Genomic DNA, 12,501 nt, shown 5'->3' on the forward strand with positions numbered 1-12,501 from the left:
AAAAAGAAAATATACCCTATATAACCACAGTCTTGTTTTCTCCTTTGCAAAAGATCTTCAGATATATTAATCCTTTTACCACCCTTATCCCTCAAGTGGAAAGGAGGCTTACCAGAGTTTAACAACCTTTATAAAAAGTGAGTCATGCGTCGTTTTTTGGTATAGTCTCAACTCGCTTAAACTCTTTGGGGATCCTTTCTTCAAGATACTTCTTTCACTCTACAACTCTGTCACAATGAAATCTACCATAAGAAGAAAAAGGACCTCATAACATAGTAAATCGATTTTCAAATAAATTCAAACATACAATTTACTTACAAGAATAGGCCATTCACAGTTTTCAACCTCTATATAACCAAGCAGGTAGAACACTCAGTAAAAAAATTTTACCCACCATACATGCATAGGTCAATAACGAATCCTCACCAGAAATATATGACCCACTCTTTAATTGCAGGTCAATTTAATGTTTTAACACAAATCCCCTCCAGTCAGCTCCAGTTTCTTCAGTAAAGGTGTATACAGTAATAATGGGGTATATATGGTGCAATAGGTGCTGTGCGTACATAAAGATCAATGCAGAACAGAAAAAAATTCATAGAGTCCAATTGGAGTAGTCAGGACAACTTTCTGCTGATATCAATGCACCAGATGCAGCACCTCTGAAGAGACTGAAGTATCTCTAGGCAAACAGATAGGAAGAAGAACAGCAGTGTGCAATCTAAGTGTAGTATATTAACAGATTTATTGTTGTGAAAAGACAAATGGCAACTCACATTGTGACAGTTAAAATCATGCTCATCACATAGTAAAGGCTTCCGATGGACAGTCTCACAACAGCAGGAAACCCCAGACCAAGATAGGAGTACTGGGTGGATACACCTGCAGGACCAAGAGAACATCCTGGGGGGCACCAAACTAAGTGCAACATTAATAGTATTGACAAATACACTATATTGCCAAAAGTAATGGGACGCCTGCCTTTGCACCCACATGAACTTTAATAGCATCCCAATCTTAGTCCGTAGGGTTCAATATTGAGTTGGCCCACCCTTTGCAGCTATAACTCTTCTGGGAAGGCTGCCCACAAGGTTTAAGAGTGTGTCTATGGGAATATTTGAATATTCTTATGGAAGCCAATTGTGAGGTCAGGCACTGATGTTGGATGAGAAGGTGTAGATCCCACACTTCAATCACCACCAAACATGCTCTACCACTCCCACTATAAGTTTCACTCATCAAATACTTATGCCTCACAAACTAATGTTTGGCATAAATCACTTTAATAGCACAGTTCCCACTGGCATTCAGTAATAAAGCATCCAGTGGTTCCTCAAATGTTAAGCAGAAAGAAAACTCGAATGGGCCGTACACACGATAGGGTTTTCCCACAACAAATGTTCGATGTGAGCTTGTTGTCAGAAATTCCGACCGTGTGTATGCTCCATCGGACATTTGCTGTCAGAATTTCCAACAACAACTGTTTGAGAGCAGGTTCTCAAATTTTCCGACAAGAAGACTTGTCGGAAGTTCCGAGCGTGTGTACACAATTCCGACGCACAAAAGTCCTCACATGCTCAGTATCAAGCAGAAGAGCCGCACTGGCTATTGAACTTCATATTTCTCGGCTCGTCATACGTGTTGTACGTCACTGCGTTCTTGGCGTTCGGAATTTCCGACAACATTTGTGTGACCGTGTTTATGCAAGACAAGTTTGAGCCAACATCCATCGGAAAAAAATCCACGGTTTTGTTGTCAAAATGTCCGATCATGTGTACACGGCATAATAGTGCATTACCATAAAGCCACTTAAAATGTATTAATCATTATGTAAACTACTCATTAACACAATAAAAGTAAAGGGCATATCAAATCACACAGCATTGCAGGTTAATCAGATTATCCAACAGGCCATCTGTTTGTGTGCCAGTAACCCAGCGTTTTACCCGACTCCCTAGCGTGTCTGAGCTGTAACGTCACTTCCAGGATAAAGATCAGAAGCTGATATTAACTTCCTATAACCTAGAGGTCCAACATCTCTGATCTCTATCCTGAAAGTGACGTCATGGCTCAGACATGTTGAGGAGTCGGGTGAGACGCTGGGTTACCGACACACAAACGGATGGTGTGTTGGACAATCAGATTTGAATTTATTTGAAAATCTATTTACTACACTATGAGGTCATTTTTATTCTTATGATATATTCCATTGTGACTAAGTCGAAGAGAGAAAGAAGTACCTTGAACAAAGGATTCACGTACAGTTTGTAGTAACTTGAGACTATACCGAAAACCGTTGTATGACCCATTTTTTATAAGGGGTTGTTAAACTCTGATAAAACTCATTTCCACTTGAGGGATAAGGGTGGTGAAAGGACTGATATATCTGAAGATTTTTGGCATAAGAAAAAACACAGGACTTTTATTGTGGTGAGGTGATGTTGGGTAGGGGACATTTTATCATTGATAAGTGCATTGTAAATGTATCATGGTTTCATTGTATTTATTTAGTTCATTTAAATGCAGATTAAAGTGATATTAAAGGTTTCAGTTAAAAAAACAAAAATGTCATACTTAGCTGCTCTGTGCAATAGTTTTGCACAGAGCAGCCCCAATCCTCCTCTTCTTAGGTCCCCCTCCTGGCTCCTCCCGCTTGCCCAGTGCCCCCAGTAGCAAACTGCTTGCTATTGGTGCATTGGTGCATGCTCGCTCCTGAGCCCTACTCTATACACCCATAAGACACATAGAGCCTCAGCTCGGCCTGCTCCCCGCTCTCTCCTTATTGGCTCGCTGGCTGTGATTGACAGCAGCGGGAGCCATTGGCTTCTCGGCCAATGAGGAGAGAGAGACCCGGGACAGACAAGGCTCCCATGCACATTGAGTATTAGGGGGACTGGGGGGGAGGGGAGCAGCACATGGAAGGTTTTTAACCTTCATGCATTGAATTCATGAAGGTAAAAACCTTCAGCCTTGCAAACCAGTTTAAAGTTCTTAAAACATTCTTAGACCTGCACACAACCTCAGCTAAAGCAACTTCAAAAATGAACAAGCAATATATTTTATTTTTAACCATCTCAGCTTTGGGACCTGTATATAGTAGGTCCAAAAGTGGACAAGTGATGTGTAGTAGAGCTGCCATAAGTACAGAACAGAAGTTATACCCCCTCCTTCTTCTTATAGGTGACATTTATGCTACTGGACCAGAGTAACCGAGAACATGTGTTTGATGCCTTCCGCCCTGACATTACCTCCGCCTCCTTCCAGCGACCAGTCAACGACATGAATATCGCCAGCGGCTGCCCCTTGTTCTGCCTCCTATCCAGACTACAGTCCTCCAAGAACAACTACTTAAAAGATGACACCCTCTTCGTCCGCTGTATCATCGACGCCAGCTCTTCATAGGTGCCATGCAGGAATATGGATCCAATGCACAAGACTGACAGTGTTATGAGCACAGATCTATATATTAAAGCACTATTTATAACTGAGCTGACCAGATAACATAACCAGTCAAGTGTCAAACACTGCTTATGAGGTTCCCATACCTTTAAAATGTAAGCACATGAGATAAAATATGAATACACTTTCCTCTGGCCAGTTGATCGGCACACAATGCTATAGCTGAGCAGAGCTGATCCAGGAAAAAAGACTCAGTTCCCATGATGCAACAGATTCTTCCCTAAGCTTTGCTGGCAGAGTGATGTAGAGGAAGAGGGTGGTTCTGGACTTGTAGTCCATGTCAGGCCTATAAACTGGTGCAATGCTACTGTGCTATAATAATGACATCATTTTTAAAATACAATATATTGTTTTATTTACAGTTTTTTTAAACCTTTGTAGGAGGTTAGAAATGGATTCGCTACTAACAGTCAATTGAAAGTACATACTGGGTTTTCATGTTTTGCTACAGGCAGCTGCTGCTTGGTGTATTATTTTTTATCAGTTGAACACATAGTGACCCAATACTCTCGAGAACTAATTCATGTTGGTTTCTAAGGGGACCGTATAATCTGTGTATATTTATATGATCCCAAATGTCAACCACATCATAACAGGTCTGGATATGCTGTACAGTGAAACTGCATGAATATGTACACACCATGCAGTTCCTCTAAGAAAGGTAGAACGTGGTTCAGCATGCGGTCACAGCAGTGCAAACACAGTTTCCAGAAACTGCACAGGAAAACCCATTTGCGTATGTGCGATAAAGGGGGGGGGGGGGATGTAAATATTTCTGGTGAGAATTCTATGTCAGAACTCTGGAAAGCTGATTAGGTAGAAACAGAACAAACTTTATTTTATACTTGATTCCATAATGCATAAAGCCAGTCAGTTCATTAGGATCTAGTGACATTGGTGTTTATAATGATATATGTAATATTTAATAAGTTATTTGTACAATCTCTAATAAACCGTCTGAAGCTGTGACAGGAAAGGAAGATTATGTTTATTTTTTGCATCTCTCATTATCCTGTCTGGGAAGTTATTCCTGCTGCTGAATGATATCTCAGCCAAGTCTGTAATTCAATAGATGCATAAAAAGATTGTTGTATTTAGTAGGGTGAACCTACTAATTATTCTCCTTAGCTCACATTAGTGTGTTGATGTTATGTAGAGACAATAGTCTTTTTATTGCTTGCATTTCTACATCTTCCTGCTGCAAGCAAAATGACAGTTGACAGGGTGCACACATAGGATTGAATAGAGTTTTTTGAAGCAGTCTTGCTTCAGAAGCCAAATGCAACCCAACTGTCATTTTTACTGAGCTAGGTAAAACAGGTAGATTAACATTCCATTTGCCAGGATCTGGCTGGGAGAAATTGATCGGTGGTACACTTCCGTCACATAGAAGCAGTGCTCAGCTCCAGCTACTGAATGCCCATTAAGATTATTATTATTATTTTTTTACCAATCTCTTGTTTTTAGCATGTACAAAACAAAACCGAGGTCTGGTAGCCCAGCCCACACATGGAGCAGGCTATCCAGAACAAAACAAGTACACAGTACTGACTAAAAATTCTCAAAATAAAAGAACAAAAAAAAAAAAAAAAAAAAGGTAGTAGCATTAAGAAAGGCGTGTATATGGCTCTTGTTAGACCCCCTGGGAACATCAATAATAACAGCCCTGCACAGGTCTCCACAAAGACATGATACAAGGAATGTGTAGTCCAGTTATTCCCTACACTCTGGCCCAATCCCAAATACCAGCGGCAAACTACGCAGTAGTGGCGTGTTCTAGCCACTTTGCCCAAATTATGTCAAATTTACGAATGCAACCCCTATATGAGTAAGTAGCTGTGTAAAGTACCATTTGGGAATTGACTAATTGTTTGTAGTATACAATTGTGGGAAACAAGGGTTTTTCCAGTGAAGTGTGAGTGCCTTTCTTTCATAGAATAGAAACAGTCCAAATAGTGTCCTACTAGCAGTTGTATTGGAGATGCCCTCAACAAGGCCCAACAGGCAGATTCTTGGAGAGGGGGTAAATGGAATCTGAGCTATTGTGCTTATAATGCTAACAACATACTCCCAGAATAGCTGGATGACTGCTTGGTCACATCGCCAGCAGGTTGGGGAGATAGTGGAATTAAGCCAGTGGATCCTGCTTAGGATGTAGTAGGCTCTGTGTAATATCTTGAAATGTATGAGTTGGTTCCAGAGTGAACCACTAAGATAAATTTAAACAGTCAATGCGAACTGTAGGAGATTCAACAATCTTCCTTCAGCTCCACTCTGGGATTGATAAATACAAATCCTAAAGGGAATGCAAGATGTAGCTTTAAACGATCTTAAAGCAGGACTGGAAGCTCCAGCCAGCTCTCCTCTTATGATGTGTATTCAGCAGATATGAACAGTAAGATGCTCTAAAGCAGAGATATGCAAATAGGGGACCTCCAGCTGTTGCCTCTGGGTGTCATGCATGTGGCTGTCAGAGACTTGCTATGCCTCATGGGACTTGTAGTTCTGCAACAGCTGGAGTTCCGCTAATTGCATCCCTGCTCTAATGAGTTAAAGAAGACCTTCCATGCAAATGGAAAGTCCACTTCCCTACCAGCCCCTCACCACCTAAACAATATTGGCTGCAAAAAAACTTTAAAAATAAAGATTTCAGAAAAAAAGATTAAAAAATCCTAATCTCATCACCACGACTCTCTCCTGAGACAGGGGGCATATTCCTGTGGGATTTTGAGTGCCCAGCTATCCCAGGAGGCACTGATAAGACATGATTATGTGACCTGCATCCTCCTGGAAATGTTGGAAGCTGGGAGTGAGGTAAATATTTTTTTTTAATTTCGAAACATTTTTATTTTCACAAGTTTTAGTTCAGTCCATTTTTTTTAAGTGTATATATCTTTTTAAACTGTTTGTTTTCTTTTCTGTTTATATCAAATAATTTAACCTCTTCAGCCCTGGAAGGATTTACCCCCTTAATGACCAGAGCACTTTTTTACAATTTGGCACTGCGCTGCTTTAACTAGTAATTGCACGGTCATGCAATGCTGTACCCAAACAAAATTTGCATGATTTTTTTCCCCACAAATAGAGCTTTTATTTGGTGGTATTTGATCACCTCTGGGATTTTTTATTTTTGCGATCTAAACGAAAAAAGACCGAAAATTTAGAAAAAAAATTAAATTTTCTACTTTTTGTTATTAAAACAATCTAATAAACTCAATTTTAGTCATACATTTAGGCCAAAATGTATTCAGCCACATGTCTTGGCAAAAATGTCAATAAGCGTATATTTATTGGTTTGCGCAAAAGTTATAGTGTCTAAAATTATGGTACATTTACTGGAATTTACGCAGCTTTTAGTTTATGACTGACATCTCAATTCTTGAGGTGTTAAAATGACAGGGCAGTACAAACCCCCTCCAAATTACCCCTTTTTGGAAAGTAGACACCCCAAGGAATTTGCAGAGAGGCATGTTTCGCCCATTGAATATTTTATTTTTTGTCACAAGTGATTAAAAAATGACAAAAAAAAAAACAATTTTTACACAAAGTTGTCACTAAAATGATATATTGCTCACACATGCCATAGGTATATGTGGAATTACGCCCCAAAATACATTTTGCTGCTTCTCCCGAGTATGGGGATACCACATGTGTGAGACTTTTTTGGAGTCTAGCCGTGTACAGGACCCCAAAAACCAATCATCACCTTCAGGATTTCTAAGAGCGTAAATTTTTGATTTCACTCCACACTACCTATCACAGTTCCGACAGCCATGAAATGCCAAGATAGCACAAATCCCCCCCAAATTACCTCAGTTTGGAAAGTAGACACCTCAAGCTATTTGCTGAAAGGCATGTTGAGTATTTTGCAGATCTCGCTTTTTGTCACAAAGTTTTGAAAATTGAAAAAAGAAAAAAAACATTTTTCCTCGTCTTTCTTGATTTTCCAAAACAAATGAGAGCTGCAAAATACTCAACATGCCTCTTAGCAAATACCTTGGGGTGTCTACTTTCCAAAATGGGGTCATTGGGGGGGGGGGGGTTGTGCTATCTTGACATTTCAGGGCCTCCGAAACTGTGAAAGGTAGTGAGGCATAAAATCACCATTTAACTCCCTTAGAAAGCCTGAAGGCTGTGCTTGGTTTTCGGGGTCCTGTACACGGCTAGGCTGCCAAAAAGTCCCACATGTGGTATTCTCGTACTCAGGAGAAGCAGCAGAGTATATTTTGGGGTGTACTTTCACATATAACCATGCCATGTGTGAGCAATATATCATTTAGTGACAACTTTGTGTTAAAAAAAAAAAATGTAATTTTCCCGAAACTTGTGGCAAAATATAAAATATTCCATGGACTCAACATGCCAGTCAGCAAATAGCTTGGGGTGTCTACTTTCCAAAAAAGGGTCATTTGGGGGGGTTTGAACTGTCCTGGCATTTTATTCCGAACATTAGAAGCTTATGCCACACATCACCTACTCTTCTAACCACTTGAACCACCATGTCCTTTCTGACACTTTTTGTTTACATTAAAAAAATTTTTTTTTTTTGCTAGAAAATTACTTTGAACCCTCAAACATTACATATTTTTTTTAAAGCAGAGGCCCTACAGATTTAAATGGTGATGTTGCAATTTTTTTTTCACAAAGTATTTGCACAGTGATTTTTCAAATGCAATTTTTTGGGAAAAAAAACACTTTTTTGAATTTTAATGAACAAAACAAACTATATTGCCCAAATTTTTGGTGAAATATAAAAGATGATCTTATGCCGAATACATAGATACCAAACACAACATGCTTTAAATTATTCACACCCGTGCAGTGGTGACAAACTATATACATTTTTAAAAGCCTTTAAAAGCCTTTCCAGGTTAACACTTTAGATTTACAGAGGAGGTCTACTGCTAGAATTACTGCTCTCGATCTGACGTTCGCAGTGATACCTCACATGCATGGTGCAATTTCTGTTTACATATAACAAAAGACCAATGCTTGCGTTCACCTTTGCGCACGTGCACGTGGGGACAGGGGTGCTTTTATTTATTTATTTATTTAATTATTCATTTTGCTATTTTTTTTTTTTTTACACTGTAACCCATATGATACCAATATGTAGTGACAGGTACTCTTTTTTGAAAAATGTGGGGTCTATTAGACTCTATTAGACTCTAGATCTCTCCTCAGATCTTAAAGCATCTGACCACCCCAAGATCGGTGTGATAAGATGCTTTCCCAATTTCCCAATGGTGCTGTTTATATCCGGCGAAACCGAATTCATGAAATGCTCGTAACTTCCGGTTTCTTAGGCCATAGAGATGATTGGAGCCATTCTAGTCTCCGATTAGCTCTGTGGTCAGCTGGTGGAACCACCGGCTGCATTCTCGGGTTCCCCAGTGGGACAGGAGAGCCAGAGAAAACCATGGAAGATGGGGGGGGGACAACGTTCCCTCCCACCGCTTGTAAAAGCAGTCTAGTGGCGTATTAGCTGCTAGGATTGCTTTTACATGAAAGCCGACTGCCAGCTGAAAAAAGCGATACCAAGATGATACCTGAACCTGCAGGCATCATTCTGGTATAACCACTCAAAGTCCAGCAACATACCAGTACGTTGCTGGTCCTTGCTGGGCATATATTGTAATATTCTTTTTTTTCATGCAGCCTGTGGGTTAAATATAAAAAGAGAAACCAACAGATTCCTCCATTCACATCGATCGATCAGTGGTATGCCCACCATTAGCATATCGCCCTGCAGCCACCCACTTCTAATGATGGGCATACATGCACCATTCTTTTTTTCGTTCAGTCCATGGGCTGAGCGAAAGAAAAAAAGAACCTAACAGATTTCTCGATCAATCAATGTGGATGAAGAAATCTCTGCCAAGAACGGGAATGCATGCACCGTTCTCTTTCAATTCTATCTATCTATCTTTCTATCAATAAAACAACTTTCTTTTTTATTGCAATTTGTGCCAAAAAAATAGTAAAAATGCCGCAGCATAGGGGCAATCCGCCCCTAATGTCCACCCCTGTCCCCATGCTTTGGCATATATGCTCTATTTTTTAACTGTGGTGGTGAAATCACCTCCTACAGTGCTTGAGTCACGGATTTACGTATCGTGAGAGCAAACCCTGTTGCTGTCAAAATAAATAAACCCATGCTGCAGCTGAATGGCATACTTGCAAAGCAAATAATGGTTAACAATAAAACACAGTAATATTACAGTATAACAGTAGGACATACCTGAAAAGCAAACACGATAAAACACAGTAACAATAAAACATTACAGTTAAGCATAAAATACAGTAAAACAGAGCAAAACATCAGAGAGAGAACAAAAGAGAGAGAAGAGCAATAAAACGACAACTATTTTTGGCTTTTTTATTTTGTATTTTATTTTTTTATGTTTTTAAATTTTTTTTTTTTTTTTTACACTTTTATTGTAACTATAAACATTTCAGCTTAGGGTCTTTCAAAATGTGATGGCCATCTAACATCTTTTGAGACCCTGTGTGATAGTGTGCCCTAGGATTGTGCCGTGCTGTACGCTATGCTAATACTCCACTAATGTGTGGTAGCGACGGAAACAGTCACCAATGCAGAGACCAGGTTTATCAAGACAGGAGGGACAATAAAAGTAGGTGTCACGCCTATATCCGTGTTTTCTACAGGCACATCTTCTTTGGGGTGTTTTTGGCAGGGGTACCAGGGAGGACATCCGGAAAATGCCTCTCATGCTGCCGGCTCACTGCATTTGCATTGGGAAGTTGGGCCATAGCACCATCTGGAAACAGATATGCTGTGATCTGTGCCGGCCCAAGACATGGTGCTGCCTGGGACCAAGAATGAAATGCTGTGTCCCCCCCCCCCCCAAAAAAAAAAAAAAAATCACGCCCACCAAAAGGCCCCCACATTCATTATTTTATATCATATATCTATAGAAGGTGTGTGTATATATATATATAGATATATATATATATCTATATATATATATATATATAAAATGTATAATGTGGTGATTGGAGGCAGGGCTCAGAGCGGCCCCATGGGGTGCCCATCTCTCTCCAGCTCCCGCACACACACACTGGCTCTGTCCCGGTGTACTGAGCGGCACTAATAATGATGAGGATCGGATGGATGGATCGGTAGAGGGGAGATGCCGACGAGGTGGAGCCCACCTGAGTCCCAGGTCAAACATTGTACTGACCACTTGATGTGAAATAGAAGCAGGGAGCCGTGTGGCTGCTATTATAGGGGGAGAGGTGGGAGGAGGAGGAGGATGTGATGATGATGAAGAGCTTACAGGCTAACGCGTTTTGTTTATAGGCGTTTTTCATTTTTGTCTATTTTGAAAAAAAAATAAAACATTTTTTCTTCAAACGCTTCTAAACGCAAACGCAGAAAAACCCAGCTAAACGTGGCATGTAAGCGAGGCAAAACTATTGTTTTAAACGTGGGTTACTATCTGTCAAATTAAATCGTTCAGGAGAGGTTGTAAAAACGTCCGTGTACATTAAGCCTTACTGTACTACCATACTTGTAGACAACCTGCCTACGTGTGCAGTGCCATTCATTTTAAATAGCACCCCCAACACACTAAGGCAACGTAGCTCAGGGCAGGCCCACCTGCATTGCGCAGCACTACAAAACACAGTGACACTACCATGCGTTGTGGTGCGCTGAATCAAAAAAATGTTGTAGCCTACAAAAACAAAGATCTCTCTCTTTGATTGAAATTTAGTATTGAGCAGTGGTGTAACTAGAATCTTCAGGGCCCTGATGCAAGAAACCATGAAGGGCCCCCCTGACCCCCGGACAGGGCCCTGTCCCATGACCCCGGTGGGGGAACAACAGGGCCCTGTCGCAAGTGGGTGGCTGCATATAAAGGAACCGATCCCCCCCCCCCCCCGCCGCTTCTCCTCCTCTCTCTCCCGCAGGCATTCAGTGGCTGCAGGAGGAAAATGGAGAGATTGGTTCCTCTGTGCCAGTGTTCCTCAATCTTGTTCCAGTCAGGGCACCCTTGAAGTATACCCCTAGGTGAATGGGGCTGCATTGCAACCACCCTGCAACTGTGTGCATTGCATGCAGTTGCAGCATAGTGATGATGTATTTAAGGGGTTAAAATAGGCGGTCAAGAGGCAGCATATTGCCTCTTTACTGGCTGTCAAATTCCACTGAAAAGCAATTTGAGCATGGGTCGCTTTTTAGAGGAACAGCATTTTTTTGCTGGTACTATGAACAAGCAAGAAAAAAAAATCAGTTCTGATTTTTTAATCCTAATTATAAATCTATTTACATCTTGCATAGAGTATTTCCCCAAATTTCTGGTACCAAATATAAAACAGGAAGTGAGAGAAAATAAATGAATGTGAGGGAAATAACCTCTAAAGCCCCATACACACGATAGGACTTTGTACAAACTTTCCCTTGGATTTTTGTACAAAGGGCGTTGCCGAAAAGTTTGTCTTGCATACAGACGACAGGACTTTTCCAGCCAACTTTCACCATATCACGTGGTTTTTCAGCTCTTTACCACCACCCTTTGGTCAACTTCTGTATTGTTGTCTGATATTGTGTCAATCTCGCCACTTTTTTTGGCGAGATTCACACCTTGCGAGCCGGGTTGACACTGGTGCGGGGATCTGACTTGGATCCCCGCCAATGCCAGGCACTGTGTTTGGTATGAATCTTGAGGGGGAAGTCCATGCCAAATTTTAAATAAAAAACCGGCATGGGTTCCTGGTATGGATATTAAGGCGAAAAAACGGCGTGGGGGTCCCCCCCGAATCCATACCAGACCCTTATGCGAGCACGCAGCCCGGCCGGTCAGGAAAGGGGGTGGGGAGGAATGAGCGCCCCCCCCCCCTCCTGAGCCGTACCAGGCCGCATGCCCTCAACATGGGGGGGTGGGTGCTTTGGGGGATGACATGACCACGCCCCCTTATGACCTCACAGTCCCAGCATGCCTCGGGACTGTGATGTCATAGGGGGGCAGGGTCACTGCCTATATAAGTCCGTTGCGGAACGCACAGAGTGCATTCCGG

The 12,501-nt window shown here is 41.3% G+C and overlaps 1 protein-coding gene across 1 annotated transcript in view; it reads left to right on the forward strand.

Annotated features, from left to right (window-relative positions):
• The window catches only part of TRAF1 (TNF receptor associated factor 1), a 29,061-nt gene extending 24,626 nt beyond the window's left edge, over positions 1-4,435 (forward strand). The window contains exon 10 of the mRNA XM_073599552.1: positions 3,181-4,435. Within this exon, the coding sequence (XP_073455653.1) occupies positions 3,181-3,402 (222 nt within the window). The 3' untranslated portion in view covers positions 3,403-4,435. The remainder of the gene's footprint in view (positions 1-3,180) is intronic.
• Positions 4,436-12,501: the final 8,066 nt, after the last annotated feature.

The sequence above is a fragment of the Aquarana catesbeiana genome, linkage group LG09 (assembly GCF_042186555.1).
Source record: "Aquarana catesbeiana isolate 2022-GZ linkage group LG09, ASM4218655v1, whole genome shotgun sequence".
Lineage (NCBI taxonomy): Eukaryota > Metazoa > Chordata > Amphibia > Anura > Ranidae > Aquarana > Aquarana catesbeiana.